The 21973-nt window shown below is 44.7% G+C and overlaps 2 protein-coding genes across 4 annotated transcripts in view; one reads left to right on the forward strand and one right to left on the reverse strand.

The window, feature by feature from the left end:
* LOC139774779 (uncharacterized) overlaps positions 1 to 21973 on the forward strand; it is a 211392-nt gene that overhangs the window by 156679 nt on the left and 32740 nt on the right. For all 3 annotated transcript variants that reach the window (XR_011718671.1, XM_071710244.1, XM_071710243.1), the window contains one exon: positions 3760 to 3889. Coding sequence is in view for 2 of the 3 variants with exons in the window: in XM_071710244.1 (XP_071566345.1) it covers positions 3760 to 3889 (130 nt within the window). In the remaining variant the exon portion in view is untranslated. The remainder of the gene's footprint in view (positions 1 to 3759; positions 3890 to 21973) is intronic.
* The window catches only part of LOC139774778 (uncharacterized), a 171484-nt gene that overhangs the window by 132734 nt on the left and 16777 nt on the right, over positions 1 to 21973 (reverse strand). The window lies entirely within an intron of this gene.

A 21973-nucleotide genomic window follows, 5' to 3' on the forward strand; every position in this document is an offset into this window, starting at 1 on the left:
CTGAAATTGCTTCGGGACGGCGAATTCTCCCGGGGCGATTTTATTGTTGCCAAGACAAGCGTTTAATGCGCGCGCGATTGCGCCGCGGATGATGATTGAATCGTCGGGAATGTTTCGCTTTTATCGCGACAAGAAATGGTAATACCCAGGGCATCCCCTGCCCGATCGAGACTCTCCGATCTTCAACATTTGTTCGTATTATAAAATTACAGACCTAAAAGCAAATCTTCGGGATTTCCATAGCAGTCACAAAAATTTTATAATATAATTGAACTGCGCGATTCAACATTCTCTTCATTGATGTAGTGGAAATACGTAAATTGTTTCAAAGAGATTAGAAGTTTCGCGAGGAGAAATAGTAGTTAGACGTAAGATTTTTCAAGTTTTTCTACGTGTTGTACCGTATTATTATTAACAAAGAAATAAATCATAAACGCTGAATATACAAGTTGTTTCCTAGGATTTTTGTCAAATCCTATTAAAACTCGTTGCGATTTTGTTATCAATAAGCCGAAATATCACAAAAGCCTTGGGAATGCAATCTGATAAACGCGTGTTTCCCTTAAAATTCCACACTTCACGGTTGACTGTATCCGTACGGAAGTGCACGCGGCTTCTCCGGAATTCCATCTGACCTTTGTAGCACATTTCTACGGTGCATAATGTTATTATTACTAAGCTACCTACCAGCGAGGTTGGACCATAATGCCGGCTGCACCAACATCGCTCTCTCTCATTTGCTTTGTGGTTCTTGTTAATTCGAAAGCCTGTGCCGCAACTCGTTTCGGATATTTCTCTTGATAGAAAAGCCCTTCGGGTAATCAGAAATCCAGTGTAGGAAGTCCCGCGGCGAGTCTCAAAGAAGCTAAATGTTTCAGGCTATCCGTTCTTTGACTTTGAGTTCTCTCACAGACGACTTCCACGCAAATGGAATAGGAAATATTAATATCAACTTGTATTCGCGCTGCGCGCGAGTACACGTTACGAAGTTATACGCGAACACGAAAGGAATTCCGAAACTTTGCGTCTATAGGTCATAATGCAAATTGTCGAATTACGTTCACAAGTAACTGACTTCGCCAAATCTCCAAATGGGTATTAATTTTCCGTAAATGAAATTAATTTACCGCTATATACGGCAATGGTAAATCCCTTGTAATCATAGTGATATATAAATTTATATTATTGGTAAAAAAAAAGATATATTTATATATCTTTGTATACGTATGTATGTTTGCAAAAGCAACAAGGAATAAAGATCTTTTGGAATCACTCTGCAGAAATGTGCACGCTCGAGGTCCTTTCTGAAGGGTATTTTTGCCAAGTCGAATATCGCACATCTCCTACGGTAGCATCCTTCGAAAATCCAATATGCCTCAAAGAACCTGTTCGAAATTGTAAACATCCTCGATCAACAAATTTCATCTGATCGTGATTCGCCCAGACGCCTACGAAATATATTTAAGATTCCTAAAGACGAACACACCAAAGTCCCTCGTGTCCCTTCGCGCGGAACGGGTATACACGATGTAAATCAAGAACGCATCGAGTTATCCCGTGGTCCGAGACGACCGCGGACGATCAAAGGAAAGGAGCGGGATCGAGAGCTCGGGGTGGTGGGGGGAGAGGAGAGCTCGTCGTCGCGGAGTTATCCCGTCGGAAGTCTGAATTGCACGTAGAACGCGCGGGTAACAGCGTTCTACTGCCGGTTCTATCGCGAGAAATATCATAACGCGGACACGTATCGGCCATGCATTATGCACACGTTGCACCAGGATTCTGCACGGGTGGGAAACGAGCGCGGAAGATGGACTCCCATGAGAGGAAATCCTGTCGTGCTGATCTACAGTGGGTCCCGCATATGTGGTCGCGTGACTCTTCAAAAAGGACAGACGCAAATCAAGTAGCGGATTTAAGATTTCGCCAGCTGGCGCCGGTGTATAGTGCGTGTGCAACGTTCGCGCAATATTTTAGCAAAATTAAATATTCGACGAAGAAATATATAAATTTTGAAGTAACGGTAAGATAAAGATCTTTCGCATAATATTTTGACAAAATTGAACATTCGACGAAATGTATAATTTTTTAAGTAAAATGGTAGGTAAGGTAAAGATTTTTTGCATAACATTTTAGCAAAATTAAATATTCGACGAAGAAATATATAAATTTTGGATTAATGGTAAGGTAAAGATTTTTCGAAATAAGATAAAAATGATGGCTCAAATATATTCATATTCATTTACACGTTTTTTAGTTGTCTTCCTCCTTTACTATTTATTTTTACTTCCTCTTTCTACTTGTCTTCCCCTATTGTATTTTGTTTTATTGTCCCTGTAAATGTTAATAATGTTTCACGGTTAAATGTCGCCGAGGTAGACTCGTCGCAAAGATTGGAACTTGGTAATTCCACGACGAAGGACAAGCGCTGATCCAGCCGCGGCTTACGGTGCGCGGATGCGCGCCCTCAAAATCAAAAGCTCCTTCCAACGTCGCGCTCTGAAAATTTCTCCCTGTGAATAATATTTCCCGGACAACGGATCCTGTCGCATCCTGTCGGGATTCGCGAGATTTGCGCGTGGCGGATTGCGCCATGCTGCAGTCGCAACAGCGCGACGTAATCTTCGAGGACGCGCTGAGGCGAGATTAGAGAGTGGGCGGGACGACGAGAATAAGTTGTAAAATACGGAGCGAGTGTATAGTTATTGTAATATCTCTTGAAAATTGGCGGAAATATCGTTAACTTGCGAAACGAAGTTAAATCCTACCTTAAATAGAACGGGCGCGTAATCACCTCTTTCGTTCTTATAACATAACTCGCGCAGAAATATCTACTTGAAACTCAATAATTATCGATGCGTTGAATATCATTTGATGAAAACTCGATTATAATACTTAACGATTGCATAAAATAGAGACAGCGATGTACAGCTCGTTAAATAATAATCGAATGCGATCGTTAGGACCAGCCTTCAGCAAATTAAGTTGAAACTCGCTGCGAGCCGACAGCTCGACAATTTTCTCTGTTGAGTGCAGCTGTTGTTATATACGCTTTCTCGAAGTTCGTCGAGCATTTTATGCTCGCCTCTCGTATGATTAATACATGAAGCGACCTGTCCGAAACACTCCACCGCGGGTGGAGAAACGGGAAGGGAGCCGCGTGTTTCCACGACACGTTAGCCGAAGAGGCGGGATCAAGCGGGATGGACCGGTTCGCAAGGGGTGTTGAAGGGGGGTAGGGACCTTGTGCATAATCGCGCATACGACAGATCGCGACGACGTAACGCAATTCCGTCTCGGGGAAATTCGGTAACCGGAGACGTTCTCCTCCTCTCTATCGTGTCAGTTGCACACGGCGCTGGCACGGCGAAGGAACTCTGATTAATCATTAAGCCCGACCGGTTGATGCGGCGAGACGAGTCCCCCGCTCGGTTTTCTGGTATCGTAAAATGGAAATGGGATAACGAGCTAAGCACACCTGAGAAAATAATTTATAATTTCGGAACGTTACACGGACGGCACTCACGCATGAGAAACGCAAGCTACTGGAAAGCATATGGAACGTTCTAAATTTACAATACGTCCGTCCGCCTGCAGATTAGTTGGACTGTTGCTTTATCGAATAAATTAAAGCTTGTATTAACGTGTCGTAAACCGTGTGTTATCCCACCGACGCGAGACTTCGTCGCGTTTTCCATTCTAGGGAAAAAAAAACCTCGATACTTTACTGACGTATCTTTTTTCTCCTTTTTTTTGTCACAGGCAATCTTGGTCGTCAGTGGAAGCTCGAGTGCTCGGCGAGCATGCATCGTCAACGAGTTCCAAGTGCGGCCATTGTATCGGCGATCGCGCGGCGACGGCGGCGGCAGCAGCAGCGGCTTCGAGGTACCAGGTAGGCGCGATTTCCGGCCGGCTGGTCATGCAAGTAATGCCGCTCGCGCGTATCCGCGACGGTCAGGCTAACGTAAAGGGGCGCCCGCTCGTATTACCAGGAAAAGGGTCTCGAGGAATGTTTACGATCACGAACGGCGTGGTTTTACGAGCTCGTACGATGCGCGCGTGCGGATTACGAAGCTACGGGGGCGGTTGACTCGGGTGTACGCCCGGCGCGGGAGGGTAATATTTTTCGAGGCCGAGCGAAACGACTGGAATGATATTCCTGAAGGGTTGAAAAAGATCTCGGGATGCCATCGGAGCCGCTGCTACTGCTCCGCGATCCGGCAGTGAATTGACGGGAATAATTGTTTCCGAATAATACAGGCTTGAGATAATAGTCGAGTCTCCTGAAATTGGAGACTCGAATTAAATCAGGAATAGATTAAACTTTTTGGGATTGCTAAATTTTAATAAGAGTTATACATATCTTAAGATTGTGACAAATTGAGGGATATAAAAAAAGTCATAATTTTTAGGTGTAAATCAAAATTTAATTGATATATCAAATTATTAATTTGCATGCACATCATTGGTAAAGAAATAACGTCGTTTACATCAATTTACATTCAAACTTCATTTATATAATTACTGATCAAACATCGGTTTCTATTAAATTATAATTGAACATTCTATTTATATTAAAACTATCTTTTGGAGAATATATTCTTTCTCTCGTTGTTTGACATTAATTCAGATTTGTCGGATCTGAAATCTCTTATATCAGTCGATAAAACCCGTCTGTCAGTGCTATATGTCTCTTCTCGCAATAAAAGACAATATCGCGGAAGGTAGACGCAGCCCGGGAGCCTCTCGTTCTCCCACTGGAAAACAATTTGCCGATGGTATCGAGGGCGAGATTACGACGAGTCGAAAGTACGATAGGCATCGACGAAAAAATACCGAGTACACTTCGTGTTTATCGAGGTTTACGTTCGCCCTCGCTGCTAACGATAGTGCCCCACTTTTGTAACAACTCGCAACGCCTCGTATTGAATCCCCCAACCGTTGAATTGCGCTCGGGCACTATGCTGCGCTGCGCGGCGCGGCGAAACACCCTCGTTACCGGCGATATTGCGAACATCATTATTCATTATTCATTATCCATCGTATTATTTGCCTCATCGGCGCGCTGTTATTTAATGATAGGAAGATATTTCGAGCGACAAATTATTGATTCGTACTAATAATTGTCACGCTATTTTATTATTTATTTTACTGCGAAAAGTTTACCGCAATGTCCATTTCCATTCGCTTTGTCAAAAAAAAGAAAATGATTACTGTGGCAAATGTAATTTATATTTATTATATCTGCACAGAAAAAATGTATCAAATCAATACTGATGTATTTGTACACATACGCAAGAATATATAATCTTCTTATAAGTATTTCAACTTTTTATTTCAACTTTTTTTTCTCTTGATTGAACTATATAGAACTTTGTTTAACTATATAAATGACTTCATTCAAGCAAATTTTCTTCGTTTAACGTAATATAATCTCATTTCAAGATTATATATTCTTGTGTATACACAAGTACATAGTGTTGATTTAACACTTCTTTTTTTTCTGTGTACATTTACAATATACCCTTTGGAAAGCCATCTTACTATGCCGAGGCTAACGCCCAGGTCTACAAAAATCGAAGTCGAAAAACGATCGACAACAATAGGATTTCCTTTTGATAACCATCGCAACGAAACAAAGTGGTGGCACTTTCGTGAGTGCCAAAGAGAGAGAAGAGGAAGAGAGGGAGGAAAGGGTTCACGCAGATCAAATAGGGTGCCGCTCCTATTGCTACAGGGTAATATTAAATTCTCGATGAAAAGGAACTTGCGCGAGTCCTTAGACATCCTCCTTCCTTCCCGCCTCCCCATTGCAGCTATGTGAGATGGGGAGGCGGGAACCTGCGTGATTGCCTGCCGCTGAAAGGGATCATGACGGTTTTTTGTTTAATTTTCCGCTCGACGCCGGAGGTCGAGAGAGGAGGCGCGAAGTCGAATACCTATCCTCCGCGAGAGAGAGAGAGGAAAAAAAGAGGAAACGGGGGAGAGAGAAAAAAGGGAGATCGAAGGATCGATACGCGTCGCGCGTGACCGAAATCCGGGATGCAGCGACGGGAGGCGGCGTTCGGTAATTCTGATGACGTCCTGGGAGATTCCTGTTTCGAGATGTCGGCGGCGAATAGCCTCCGTGCTGCAATTAGGCTGGCGCGTGTTTCTCCGTTTCTCATCGCCGGCCGAACTCGTAGTTACCTAAGTTAGCTCGTAAGTAAGATAGCTGTTATGCAACGTCGTCACTTGAATTGCCGGTAATCTATACGAGCACCTCGTACGAGGAAATCGACTGGGAAGTCGGAACGAAGGGAGCGGACGGTCGCAGTATTCTTACGACATGCAAGTAACCGCAATTCTCCTCACCCCCTGGTCCCCCGGTCTCTTTCCGCGAGACTAAGAAAAAGGAGGAAGAGGAACGAGACGAGGTCGCCGTGGCGGGGTTGAACGTGCAACGGATGCTAAAAACTCGCAGGGTGAAGGGTCGCGTCGGCCGGGCGTCGAGGGTAGGGGAGGGGGGAGAAAGGGGTAGCCAAGAAAGTTGCGAGTATCCAATCATAGGAGGATATTGTGGGATCATAACTCCGCTTGCCGTCGGCCCGTCGAAGTCCCGAAGGACTCTCCCTCTCGCTACTTCATTCCCACCCCCCTCGGGCGTAGTCTGCAGCCAGCGCTGACTCGGCGAGCAGCGACAGCAATTGTTTAGCGACCTCTCGTCATTTTCGCGAGGCTACTCTCTTTAACTCAGAACTCGTTTCTTTTTAGTCATATTCCTTATTATACTCTTGATTTCTTTTTAATTATTCTTTTAGTTCTTTTAATTATTCTTTAGCTTTGTCTAATTTTAGTTTTATTTTTTTAGTTATACTCTTGAACTGTATACACCTTCTCGTGTCCTTTTTTCCTTCAGAATTTGAAGTTGTCTACGAAGTATGTAATACATAGTATGTCTCGAATTTTCCACCCACGGATTAATTTATAGTTTAATTATGATTAATTAGCTCTTTGCAGGGGATAATTAAATTTGTAAGATAATATCTTTACAGAAAAATACTAATTGTTCATAATAGCGTTACTCCTGTTATTTATTATATTATACACAAGAGATTTCGTCAAGTCTCTCGCGTGACACATTTTAATAAAGTAAAACGGACTGGCATCTGTTGGAAAAATTTTTCTTTATATAAGGGCGAAATTAAAAATATTATAATGTAAGGCGCGGCATTTTGATACACGACTCACTCGTTATAGCAGTCGCACAAGCCCGAGGCAAATCGCGAGTTATAATATCGCGCACGCGGCGACGTTTCACCAAGCCCAGACACAAAGATAACTGACTGCCGGGCGATAAACAACGAAAAAAGAATATTAGCGAGTTAACACGCTAATGCAGCCGCGCCGTTTGCGCTCCGCTAGCGGGACGCGGTCGCATAAAATGAATTAACGGATCAACGAGACGGAAGGGGAGAAGCTCGCAGCTACGTTATGAAAGTGCGGCGCGGCCGTTCGTCGCGGCGCGGTCGGGCGACGAAACACGCGGTTCCCTCGAATAATAAGGGATGAAATATGCACCTCGAGTTACCCCGAGCCGAGATGATACAACGGCCGGGGATACGAAGCCCGCGCGCGCGCGGTTCCTCGTCGGGAAGGGATTTCCTTTCTTCGTAATCTTCCCCCGCTTCCAATTAATCCTCGGCTTCCTTAACGGCAAGGAAGTTAAAAAATGAATTAACAATTCGCGAGAGTGGTTTATCTCATCAATTTCGGAGTGACACGTGAATTTTACTGTTGTAAAATTTCGCAGCCTTCGCGAATCTTATCGTGAGAGAAATTGTAAAAGAAAAGTCTAAATTAGATCTGCCCGTTTTTAACCCTCATCGTTCATTTCGAAACTCAAATCCGAGGGTTAAAGTCAATTTGACTTTGAGCAAACTTATAGCGGCCTTTTCGGACGCTAGTTATCCATTACCTTGAAAGCATCCATTTTTAACAAATATATAGAGCCAGAAGCCAGGAGATAAAGTTAATCGGATTACAAGGGAAAAAAGTTACACTCAAATGAATTTCAAGAAAGGGACAAATTGACACTAACATCTGATGAGGGTTAATTAGTAGCATAAGCGAATTTAATCGGACGCGATGTTTTAATGCCGAATCCGTTGTAGTTTGTAAATGGTAGTTTATACAATTTTTAAACTGTCAAAGTGTCGCAATCTTGAAACGCGAAAATGTGTCTTATGCGTTTGCCTGGGGTGGGTAAGCGGCCGTAATTAAAATTTGTCCGGGAGGAAATCGCCCTGACTTTCGCAGCCGAGAGCGTAGACGGAAAATACGAGTCCAAGAGAGAGAGAGAGAGAGAGAGAGAGAGAGAGAGAGAGAGAGAGAGAGAGAGAGAGAGAGAGACGAGGGGAATCACCTGAGGATGGCAGCGACTTCCACGGGATTTCCTACGGCGGCGCCCGGCTCTCGTCTGGTATCCAACAATCATCTCGCGTATCTTAATGCAGCATCGCGCTCGCGACTACGCCTTGATCTCGTTAAACTGTCGCAACTTTTCGAAGCTGAATCGCCGTCATCGGTAGGGCGGAGGAAACTCGCCGAGGGTTGAAAATTTCAGAGCGGGGGCGATTTATCTGCGCGCGAAATGGACACGGGTCCGCTGATAAATAATGAAGACAGATTCCTGCTGCGAAAGTTTCTATTGAGATCGACGAGCACACGTCGGATGTATCTTTTATCTCTCACGTCGCGATATGCTTTGAAGTTTACTTTATGTCGAGATAATCGTAGTTGCGCTCCGATGCTTGAAATTGAAGATTCCAAAGGCGAGGAACCGAAAATTCAAGGATTTGAGAGTCGAATTCACCCATAAGATCGCGTAGATTTCATATAAATTACGAATTCGTAGATTACAAATAATTTCAGCGCACAAAACATTTTCGATGTCCACAGGACTACCGTATCGCAATCAATTAAGAGATATATTTTCGCTACATTTCCTCGATATCGCTCCAGAATGGTTGACGCGACATCGCGAATCGCGGAGGCCGGAGAGACGGTGAGAAAAACCGATTTCGCGCGTTTCGCAATGCATGCGGATATATACGCGCGATAAGAAGCTCCGCGGAGAGATTTCCTCGGTTCCATCGTCCGGGCCGGGAGAGACTTTATTTCCTGGCGGGGGCACACGGGTGGGTGCGGAATGTGCACGCTCACACATCCTCGGCGACGCGGTTACGTATCCGCGGGGTTAGTCGAAGTTGCGCCAATAAATCTCGCCTCGCCCGGGATATTACTTAACGCACCGACGTTTTCGACGCGCGATAAATCCCCCACCGTTCCGAATCGGCGATGCACTTCGCATCCCGTCGAATCGAATCCGCGGGCCGAGCGTGTCGATGCGAATCGTCCGCCGTATCGATCATCCCGAGGCGAAACAACTGTCCGTTGCTCTTCACGCCTCGCCGTATTTTTCTGCGGATTTTTCCCGGGATGCGGGCCGCGCGCGCTGATGTGCGCGGTACGCCCCGTTTCTTTAGCCGACGCTGGAAACGAGTTTACCGAACGCCGAATCCGCACAGATGCTGGAACGAATCCTCCGTTCGGCGCTCGGAAATCAAAGTCTGACTGGGGAAAGTACCTTTAAACCTCTTTGATTACGGATGCATACGTACATCGTACAGTGCGTAAGATGCTTACGATTTTAAAGGTAGATATTCTCGTTGCGGACGTTTAGTTATATTCATCCTACTTTATTTCAAGATATACATTCGCTACGTACTTACTTCTCGCATAGTAAAACATCGTAAATCGTCATTACGCGGCGCGCTTCACTGTAACGAGAAAGAAAAGCTTCTTTTGCTTCCGACAGCTTTTACCATAAAAGCGCCCGCGAAAGTCCTCGTCGTGTAATTTAACGCAACCATTCGTCCGTGCGCGGTCGAATTATTAAAATTATGAGCACGCCAAGAATATAAATTCGCGTGAGGTACTTTTTTTCGGTGAGACGTGCATACGGGGTGATTAAGGGTGAGAGAGAGAGAGCCTAGGTGCGGCGCCACTGCGCCCTTTAGGAGGGACAAATACGTCGATTGATCCCGACTCTCCCACAGGTGCAATATACCGATCGGCAGCATCGCCGGCCGCCGTCACCGCGGCCGCCACCCATTTCTGCCGATATATTGCCACAATAATCGACCGTAAGCCGCCCCAAAATCCCACAGCCCGCGGGCGCGCTCCAAATAAAGACAAACAAACCGCGCCAACCTACCCTAATTCCGTCGGATGCCGCTGCGGAAAGTCGGCCACCGACCGGGCGGGAAGGGGTGGAATTTTCGCCCGCTGGAATGCTCTGTATTTCGGATTATCCGCCGGACGTGGATAGAACCTCAAAGCCGGGAGTTCGCACAATGGATTATGCAATCTAGACTACGCTCGTAACAATCGAATTGCCGCCGCCGGGATAAAAAGGCGATATCTGAAGCGCGAAATTGATCGGGAAATAAAAATGCTGGGCGGCGAATTGTGAAACGATTATTCGAGGAGCGATAAAAAGTAAATCAAATCTTTATTGAAAGAAACAACATGAAAATTGATAATACTGCGTACATTTTAAAATACGTGTACGTGTACATCTTAAAAGGTATCTTAATTAAGTTTAGAACCTCAAAGTTATCTCGATTCGTCAAAGCGATCTCGACTCGACGGCGATCAAAGCGTTGTGCCATTGCCAGTGACGCTACGAGGAAACGTTATTCTTTCATCCCCGCGTTCTCGTTGATCGCGCTCATTAGCCAGCGGGATCTAATTTCCATTCCTGCCGGAAACGCCGTTGCCGGGCCGGGCCGGGCCGGGCCGACCGAGACTTTTACTTCGCTCCGGATCGAGCGGTGGAAATTTGATCCGCCCGGCTGCTGGCGAGCTCTCGGGGCCTTCTCTTAATTTCACCAGCGTGGCGTGGATAATCAGAGCTCGAGAAAACTCGTGAGATATCGAGATAGAGTAGAATACGGAGGGAGTGTCTATGATAGCGAACGCCATATTGGCTTTTTCCAAGATACGTGTGCCTTTCAGATAAATTGAGGCGTCGTATTTCTTCGAAAATCTCTAGAGCACCTTTCACGCCACGGTCGGCAAATCTCTTTACCGCGCGAACTAACGTTCATATCTATCGCGTTAAATTATTTCAGAATTTCGAGGCGTTATCGGAGCCTTTGCGCAAACAAGGTAGATTAAACTTTAAATCGATTACACCTCGAAGGCAACATTCCCCCGCCCCCAAAGATGACAAATTGCTTTCGACGATGTGGTTGACTTATCCTAACACGTAGAGCTGAATATCGATTCGAGCGTTATCGATCTCGCCCGTGATCAACTCGCAAAATTCCCCTCCTCGGTTCTTAATCGGCGTGGGTGTTCGGAGTTTCTAATTGGCCTTCTCGGCGAATGCACTTGAGGAAACACGGTAAAATATTCAATCGATTCATCGTGCGCATCGTACAAGCCGGGGAGGCAGCCGGGCGAGACGATGCTCGAGTAACGATCGCTCATCGTCAACACGGAGGACACGTCCGACGATTTATGAGCCGTAAAAGTTTCGCGGAATTAATGTAGCCGTTTAACGATCCGCTGAAGTGTGAAGGTATCCCCTCGAATTTTGTGCCGCAGTGTATCATCTTCAGCGTGATCGCGCAAACCATATGCTACGTAGTTATTATCCATTACTACAATTTTTAAAGCGATATTCCGTTTGAATAATAAATTTTGCACATTTCATACACGAAATAGCTGGAAAAATTATTTAAGGAGAAAAGCTGTTTGCCAAGAAATTACGAGATTATCATTGAAACCAACCGATCCGAAGAGAATTGGGCAGTAATGATAGATCGACGTGGTGAATGATAGATTGGCGCAGATAATTTATTTGTTCGCGTATTCGAAGAGGTATCGATCTTAATCCCCTAACTCCTTGGCAAACTTGGCTCGCCGCGCCGTTTGTACGCTGAAGAATTCGTTTCGAACCGACGACGCGACGACGGTAAAGTGCGGCAATTTGCCGAGCGACAAATTACTCGGGCTTACGCGACGCCGCCGCTCCTACATGTCGCCGGGATGCTCTCTCGCGTGTCCCGACTTCACTCGCTTTCATTATTCCGCTAAGAGCCGGGTGAAAAATAAGACGTGTTCATCCATCTTAATTCATGCGCCGCAACGTTTCCGCTACATTTGCAATATCCGCCGTTCACCCCGGCGAGCTTCAGCTCGCCGAGCCAGCTGGCCGACTTTCACGTAATTGGAAACCGCGGGAAGCGTCGGTTTTAGGCCGCGAAAAGAAAACTGTAACTCCCGCGACAGACCCTCGTAAGAGCCATCCAATTTCAACTAGATTTCAACTAATGTCACCGCCACCGCCCCGCGCCTGATACCCTATTAATGTACGCGCACGTATCGCGAAGCGCCTGGAAAGACGCGCGCGCGCTGGCGCGGGCGAGAGCCGAACGCGATAAAAGTTCCATTTCCCGCGCATTAATTCTGGCAAGGAAGCCTTTATGACGGCACAGCCGGAGTTCAGAATTCAATGGAACTTTTCAGACAATGGCAGCCGCCGACTTGTTCGAGGGGTAGTTCGGTGATGCGGAAGCAAAGCAGATGAAAAAGAGGAGGATCTCTCGGAAGAGGCGAGGCGACGACGATGATGTCGCGGGATCTAAGACAGTGGTTCTTAACCCTTTCGACGGCTGTTCGGCCTTTCGAATTCACGCAAATACCTTTTTTCTTTTATTAAAAAAATGTGTATAATTTATTTTTCATATTCGTCGCGCGTACATTTTGTGCAGAAAGTATATTTTCTTATTTCTTGAATCGACAATCACAAATGTCGTATCTACGCACTCTTTTAAAAATCTAGCGCTCATTCTGGGTAGTCTTTTAAATTCTGCAATGTGCTCTGGGAAAAATTTTTTCCGATTTGGACCCACAGTCAAGCACTTTAACATTTTGGTTAGTGCCCCTTAAGTGAAAATTATCTTTGCGTAACTAAATATCGACGGAACTAATTGAGAGAATTGACTAGTATAACTTAAAAATCTTTGAAATAGATAGAATAGCTAATTACCATTTTTAGTTACGCGGTGTTATTTCTAGTCCAAATACGTAAAATTAGGATTATGATATCCAAATAATTTGATTACTATAATTGTGGGCCCCAAATTTTTCCCAGAGTGCATGAATCCACCCCTGATTAAGAACCACTGACTTAAGGAGAGAAAAGGAGGCGGGGGAGAGGCTGAGTGAGTGCGGTGCGCGCGGCTAAAGTCTACCGACGGTCTTTGTACCTTCTCTTGGCATCCCCGAAGATTATTCATTCGGCCTCTTAATTCATTTATCTCTCGATACTCTGTGTTCCCTCTTACGCTCGACCGCCGCGCTTCTTCGAATACTGCGGGCGCGAGACGCCGGATGGCGGTGGCTTTTAATTCTATAAAGCGGGGACGATAAATATTGGAACCCCGCCGAATTATTATTCCAGCGGGACGAATTATTTCGCCGGGCGAAAGAAGCGAGCAATTATTTCGATTTGCTCACGATGTCGCGGTCGGATAAAGCGCATGCCGCGCAGCGGAGCGCGGTTCGATCATTTTTAACTCCGGCTTTCTAAAGATTAAACTTCCTCGCGGTTTTATTGGAGAAATGAGGTACCCCCGATATCTTCGCGTATATATATGCATTGGCTATTTATAATTCAAGGGGTTTTGCATATTAGCGAAAAGAAAGCTGAAACATTTATATTTAACTTATTGTTAGATAACAGATATAGATTTAATAAGTTACACACTCTTAAACAGAGAGATCTTGGAATACATTATACGATATTAATGTTACATGACATGATTAATATTATATTTTGATATCTTGATATCTTTCTTCAGTTCATAAACTACCTTGAATCCCTGGAATTTATTATTTATAAAAATTGTAACTCGAGAATAATTTAAATAGCTCTGCTTTAAAAATATTATTCGTTCCTTGAACTCTTTTTCGCATATGGAATCGCGATATTTCCCGGGATATATATCATTTATTTACCGGCAAAATATACCGAATAAGCTACGAGAAAGCGACTTGGGGAGATTTAGGTTGCCGCGGAATCTATCGGTCCTTTACAGGATACACGCGTGTCTCGATGTCTCGGTTAGGATTGGAAGTCGCGGATGGTAAGAGGGTCGCACCTCTAGCGGGTCGCTCGAGAGAGAGAGAAGTAGGACAAAAAGCTCCGGACGAAACTACCTCCGAGCATCCAATATGTCCTGGGCTTCGATTTTCCTCCCGGTATCTGGGCCACGAAGGTTATTACACCGTGTTCTTCTATAACCGACCCGTGTCCTCCGGAGAGAACGTCATTATTACCGGCCGGCCATCTTTTAGCAGCTCGATCAGACTGTCGCGCCATTCTGCTTGCACTGGATAATAGAGTTTTTATCGCGGAAATGGAAAAAGCCACCTTTTTTCGTCCAAGATTTCAAATCCGTCGGCTTCAAATCCGTCTTACCTCTTTACTTCCCTCTTCGAGAACGTGACGTTCAATTTTGTTCTTCCAGGGAAGCGCACGCTATATCTCGAATCCATTTCTCCCCGTGGAAATTTCTCCGCGCATTCAATTAAACCGTAAACGTATCTACCACGATTAACACGCCTTTATTAATTAAGAAACACCGTGACTGGAATATGAGAAACGGCAATAATTCCGGTCGCGGACGCGAAAATCACGGCGAAGCGAAAAAAATAAACGCAGGATAAATTCCCGCGCGAGCGGAAGCGGCGAGACGGAGAGGGAGGGGGCGGGAGAGGGCAAAGAGAGAAAAATATATCGCGTTCCCTCGTACGGTTGGCCCGGATTTGCGTATCGATTGCGAGTTGTTCCGATACGCCCGCATACACATCCTGGCTGGCAAACACCCCCCCCCCCCCCCCCGGACACACAAACACACGCGTGCACGTGCGTATACGAGTACACGTGCGCTTCGCCCGTTGGATACTCGTGGTACACGTGTACACGGTTTACGCGGTTGTGCGCGAAACGAGTGCCGGAAAAGTAGCAGCAGTCGTTTTGTTTCCATCGTGCGCGATTAGCCGATGCAACCGTTGTCTACAAACTGCGTTTATTGAGTTTATCGGATCGGTAAGCCTCCCTGTTTGCTCGTCGAGCGAAACCCAAGAATAATGTTGCCGATCCGACCGACCGGTTTTCATTACGTTACATTCGCGACCGTTTCTATCTCTCTCTTTCTCTCTCGGGTTTCTTTTGTTTTGTTTTGTTTTTTTAGTTGTCTCTTTTTCATTGCTCCTGCAGCTTCGGTATCGAGTGTTCGTTTGCGTAACACCACCCCTCGTTTAACAACGACGCGGAATTCGCGCGTCTTCATCTTCGAATTCCGAAACGAGCGCACGCGAGAGATGCGGAATTCGCGGAATTTTTTAATTGCCGCGCGCGCGCACGCGCAGTTATAAATTGAAATGACGCGTGTCGTTGTCTTCCCGAAATTTTCCACGCTAGTTCCCGACCGTAATTGCCGTTGCCGCCGTTCTCGCGTGGCGATTAATCGAGTCGAAAATTCCCACGAGCGTTCGCGTTAATTTCGCGTTAAGACGTCACGATCATAAGGGGGAACTTGGCGGCGCAAATATAGTCGTTTGAATATCTTAATTATGCAAATTTCCGCGGTTTGCGAACGGAAATACGACAGACGGGGGGGGGGAGATGAAACGTTAGTTCGTATCAGTAGGTCGCGCGCAATTGCGAGCTAATCCTATTTTATTCCGAGTCACTTCAGCCGGCTCGAGTATGAAACGCCAATATTTCCCCACGTCTGCGGGAAACGGAGGGAAAATGCTATGGCCTCGAAAATTGCAACGACGGTCGCGAGATTACCAGCCGCAACCAGTGGCGGATCTGGCAGAGCCTGACAGTCACGAACGCGTAACGAAAACATTTTTACCCAGCGCATTTTTATCCATCTCCCTGCGTAACCATCCTCATACGTTGCTGGCTTTTAATTTCTGAAAATACGCTATTATTCAGCCGCTTGAATTTATACGCTTAATTCTTAATACTAGAATTACCAAGGGAGTCAAAATGCCTTGTTTGACATTTTTTAAAATAAATTATTGTACATTTTTAAAACATCACAATTTCTGAAATTTTTTCTGACCTTTATTGAAATATACAGATAATTAATTTGGTAAATTTGTTTTCTCTTTTTTTTTTATTTTGATCCCTTCGGTAGAAGTAAGTATAAGTTAATCTTCGATAATTCTAGTGTTAAAAATACCTCTATAAATAATATTATTCACACGTTTAACATGAAAATATATTTTCTTCTGACTTGCCACCTTCCTCTAATTGTTCGTATAATTTTAACGGCAAAAAAAAAAGATTTAGCAAAAAATATATCTTGTTGCTGGATGTCGTATTGCTAGAACAATGGCGAATATTCTAGAACATAGCGCCCAGAACTTTTATCTCCACAGTTAGGGAAACGCCTATGTGTACCACTAAAGAGGCGACACAAGGAGCTGGACTGTGGATGAAGAAAGGACGGAGATATATGATCTCTATCTTTTACTCACTTGTTCACTACCGCGCTTGGCTCCGTCTCTCGGCGCACGCCGGGATTCGAACCACGGACGCCACAGCTAGTAAAAGACCGGTGTTCAGTATGCGCGGCCATCGTGAGCGTCACAAATATGAGTTTTATTTGCATCTTGGCTACTATTGTCTTTTTCACTCTAGATTCTTTTCAATTTTGTATAATATTTTCTCTTCAAACAATTGATAAAGTCGATTATATTATTAAATATTTTCTATTTTTAATCTTAAATGTAAAATGTTTCTCTTTTGACCTACAAATTGAAATATTGTCTTATTATTTTTTTTCTTTTATTATTATTTTTCTTATACCTTTTTTGCTGCTTTTGTCGTATTTGCGTAATACCTTAAATTCAGTTTTTTTATATTTGTACAAATGTTTTTACGTTTTAGGGGGACACGTCCCAGAGCGTGTAATGAATAATAAATAACGATTCGATTCGATTAAAATATTAATTGAAATATTAAGTTAAACCTAATTATATTTAATTAGGAAATATATTTAAATAAATCGGCAAAAAAGTGATTTAGCAATAAATGTCTTATAATTCAGGAATCATTAACTCATTCGATTATCATAAAAAAAATACTTTTATATTTAGCGATCTTGGCAAAAATTCGTTTTATGAATACTTAACGCACCTAGAACTTCTACTTTTTTCCTGAGAAATATCAAGATGACGACTCGACGTCACAAATTTTCATCCTGTTTCGCATTCGTTTGAATTATGATGGATCGTAATAAAAATCGAAGGCATCGTAGCGATAGCCTGCCTACGAGGCTGCGCGCGGAATAAAGAAATATCTTACGTCCGCATATTCTCCACCACGGAAGCCATCATCGACGCAACTGTGTGCACGCGCGCGCGCGCGTGTGTGTGTGTGTGTGTGTGTGTGTGTGTGTGTGTGTGTGTGTGTGTGTGTGTGTGTGTGTAAGTGCGTGCGCGCGCGCGTACGCGACGGGATGCATCTTCCAACGATATATACAGTGGCGTATCCTTCGTGGAACCGTCAGCGGCTACTCTCAGGGGGGTATCGGCGAAAAGACGTATCGAATTTATCACCCCGGCGAGACGCGGGGAAGGGTAGGTCGGCGTACACGCAGCCACCAGCCATTTCGCGGGAGTGAATTTTCCTAGACACAGCCGCGATGTCTCCTCGCCCGACGACGATGGAAAATGCTATTACGGTTATTCGATTTGTTTCTTCACATACACCTTGATAACTCCCCGGACCGGAAACGCCGCGAGATATTTCGTGAGCGCGAGCGTCATGAATACAGACGACGCGAAGACGACGACGAAAACGACGACAACGATCGAGACGCGTGCCTCGAATCGGCCGATGTCTCGTTTATTATTCGTTCGCCGCGCGCCAAAAGCGCGTCGAGGAACATAGACGTGAGCCCTCGCCGTTCATTGCAAATGTCGTTTTTGTAAAAACGGAAAGAATGCATAATTGAGAACGCGATCCGAGTTCCGATGATCGTTTAACATTTTCCGAACATGATCCTCTCGCTATTTTTACTTTAAACTTACCAAACGTGGTTTAATTAACATTGGCAATCTTACGGCCATGGCACACAAAAAACTTAAGCAGTAAGCAAATCAGCCAATCGCAGTCAAGAACTTAAGGCGTAACGTAAGCGTAACAAATCCCTGTTGATTTTCTTACTGCTAACGCTTTACTGCTTAAGTTTTTTGTGTGCCATGATCCTTGTAAAGATGCTTTGTAATTGTCAATAGTATTACAATAAATCTGAATCGAATTTGTGAAAGTTGCTCCATTTAATAATACTTTCAAACGTGTTACCAGGAGGTGTCCGTTTACGGCATCGCCTTTAAGTGGGAAAGAGACGAGAAAGAAAAAGGGCAAAGGTTCGAATGGTTACCAGGGACCCCTGGAGATCCTTACAAAATTGAGCTTGTCTTTAATAAATACCAGTCAATAATCAGGTTCATTCCACGAAACCTTATTAAAGACCCATTGTTATTAATAACGCTCTCCTCATTAAGATCAGCCGCAACCATAAATTCGAGTTAGCCCCCTTGTCTGTTAATTAAATAGGAAGAAACTCGCGGTAGGGTGAGAGAAATTGGAAAACAAATGAGAAAGGTTAGTCCATAAGCGATGGCCTTCGACCGACCGAAAGCCCTGGGCTCGTTCGAGCCTTCAGGAACCTGCGAATCGAATGGAACGCCGCAATAAATCTCGCGGCGATCGGCTGAAAAGTGAACCGCAAACGTTACGGCTTTAAGCTCGCCGTGATCGCTGAGCTTTCGAGACCCTTGTCGGGGCGAGAGAAACGCTAGGCCGAACCTATGGAAGACCGGTAGGGCTTAACAAGAGGAGATCGAAAGCGTCTGGCTGGCTGATTCCTATGATTCAGGGTGTAGGCCCTCGTCAAGGATCCTAGACGTATGGCGATATTTTTCGCGCCGAAATAATTTAAAGAATTGAGGATATATATTGAGAGTCATTTATTATCGTTTCAAATTTGGAGGAATCAAATTTTAATTAAATTTCTATAAATCAGAATTTCATAAAATTCTGATTATTTATCATATCTTTGTTTATATCAATCTCAATTGTTAATTTTTCAATTCTCCTTAATAGAATCATTATTATGTGCTAAAATCATGTTTCAATATTTAAATTATTAAGGTAAATACGACTGAGAAACGGATAACTTGCATAAAGCAAATTGAGCTCCCCGTAAATGGTACGCTTTCTCACCCAAGTTCCAGCCGCAGTCTAATTCGCAGAGGTTTAATCTAGCCAAAGTAGGCATGAAAGCCGCGGTCCCGTTGTCTCTTCAGGTGCGCGAGTCCATTATTTATCAAGTAATGTACTCTCTCGCGAGGACGAGACTGAGACGAATAGGTGGGCGGATAGGTAGGTAAATCTCTCGCAACGAGGCGCATCAGGGAACGCCGTTCGCCTGATGAATGTTTCAGGAATGTAGTTCGAGGCGCGAGTTTAAGTAAACTGCCGCTTACCCCTCTCAGGGATAGATGACCCGTCCGTGTATCGAGGCTATTAGACGGGAGACCAATCGCCGGGGCCGGATTATCTCGTCGGAAAAACGCGAAATGGACTCGCGTTGCAGGGACATTGAAAGGCCATTTCTGCCGTTGATCAGCCCGTCATTTGTTCGCCCACCCCTTCTACTTATCGTTACCCGAGATCCGAGAAAGGGGTTGTTCGACCCGTCCGCGACTCCCTCGACTCCGTGAAGGGGACGCTTGAGAAATATATGAGAATGGTATGAAGTCTCCAGCTAGGAACACGATCCTCGCGATCCCAGTATCGGGACGATATAGGGTCGAATCTCTCTTGTGAAACAGCTGAAGTGGTCACTCTTCGCGTCCGGCTTTCAAGAAAATTCCGTTTCTTTCCACCCGGCTATTTCATCGCCTGATTTTATCGTCTCCGCTGATAAATTTATTCTCTATCAATTCGTCGCAGCGCACGCTGCATGAGAGAGTTTAAAGCGGGAAGTATAGCGTTTTATCTATATAAAACAATAGGATAAATCTTTCCAAAAAAGCGCTAATTTGGAATTTTTTGTTAGACTTCAAAATATACCTATGCATAACGGTTTCAGTGAATCAGCTGCGCGTATACTTTAATGGCAATAAGATTATAATTACGGTCGCATTATGGATATTGATCTGGTTTCACTGGCATCCCCACAGGTAGTAGAAGCACTTTGAATTAAACCATCCCGGTTAGCGATTCTCTATTCCTTTCCAGATTGCAGACCTATCTGTGGCACAGACGAGTAAACAACATTTAGTCAACCGGAGTTACCGCTAACGAACGTTAGTGCAATCAGCTCCTAGAAAGGACCCTTAATTAACTACGACTGTGACACTACTAACGCGGCTTAACTCCCTTAAGTTCGCCGGACTAAGATATATTGACCCTACGATCCATGAATTTCTAGTGACAGGCCTTTGTTTGTTCTATAATTATATATATGGACAGATACCTCTCGGTGAAGTGTTTTAATTAAAACCACCTGCAAAAAGAAAGCGCTGCTGCGCCAGTTCCCTGCAAGAATGTGCGTTATTTCAAACAAAAAAGGTTTCGCGAAAAATATATGCATCATAGGCCGGTATTCATAATCGGTTCTTATATTTAAGACCGTCAAGTACAATCTTAAGATGTCATGAACCAATCACAGAGCCATATTAGCATCTTAAGACATTACTTAAGACGGTCCTGAAATAAGAACCGACTATGAATACCGGCCATAAACACACCTATCTACTTTAAATCAAGTTTTTACAATTTTAAGAGTACTTTAACAAAGTAATATTACAGGTAAACGATTATTCGATATATTTTGACTAGATGCCGTCCTTTCTCGTAATCTTGGGAAACGTCTGGCTGTCGCTCCAGACGTTTCGCGCGTGTAGGAAGCCATGAAACATGACGGAAGTCATCCTAGAGCTGCTCAGGAATAGAACGACCTACCTGTCGCGAACGCGAGTCCTTCACGCGGATGTGAGGCGCACCCGTGAACGACAGACACGCGCGTGTAGGAGAAAAGCGAGGAGAGAACGGCCCGCCCCGGTCGAATGGAGGCACTCCTAGACGAGAGGAGAACTCCTTTGAAGTCGATCGAGCACGGGGAACGCGAGAGACCCGCTCGCTCTCGAGAAACGCGCGCGTATTGGGAGAGAGAGTCGATGTTCGGGCGCGGCGCGGATCGGAACGTCAAAGGCCAAAGGGGAATGTAAAAAGTCTTTAATCAACGGCTCGTTTTTTCGTTGCTCGTCGATTCGTCGGAACTTCGCCGCCATTCCATCTCGAGTCCCGCATCGCGTTCTCGCTCTTCCCCGTCCCGATACCGGTAGCGGAAATTTTTGTATTTTAAATTTCTTCGTGGAACACACAAGGGAGAAAGGAGGGAGAGGGACAAAAGAGATATGCATATCTCCGAGTGATATAAAATTACTCTTTTCTGAGTGAGAATGAATAATCGGTGTTGAAACGCGCGCATCGCGAAAAAACTAAAAACTTTTATCGTTACGAGAACACTCAAACTCCTTAAACGTTTGCTTTTCAAATTCGCCTCTTTCTTCCCTGTTGCATTTTAAGCGGGCAATCGTATACCTACCCCGCGAAATTTTCCCGTGAAATATGTACGGAGAACTTTGCTGGCGCATGACGTAGCATTTATTTCAAGCGACTGGGTTCATTCCCTTGTAAACTGTCGTCCCTGGGCCAGATTTTTAGGAGCACCGTAAGCCCTTCGCGACTGGGCGGCGTGCCAGCGCAAAATAGGTTGACCAAAAGAAAAGTTTGAAGCGTATGGACTAACATTGAAAATTT

This window comes from Temnothorax nylanderi, unplaced genomic scaffold, assembly GCF_030848795.1.
Source record: "Temnothorax nylanderi isolate EJ_2023f unplaced genomic scaffold, tnyl_v1.0 TNYL_tig0087_pilon, whole genome shotgun sequence".
Lineage (NCBI taxonomy): Eukaryota > Metazoa > Arthropoda > Insecta > Hymenoptera > Formicidae > Temnothorax > Temnothorax nylanderi.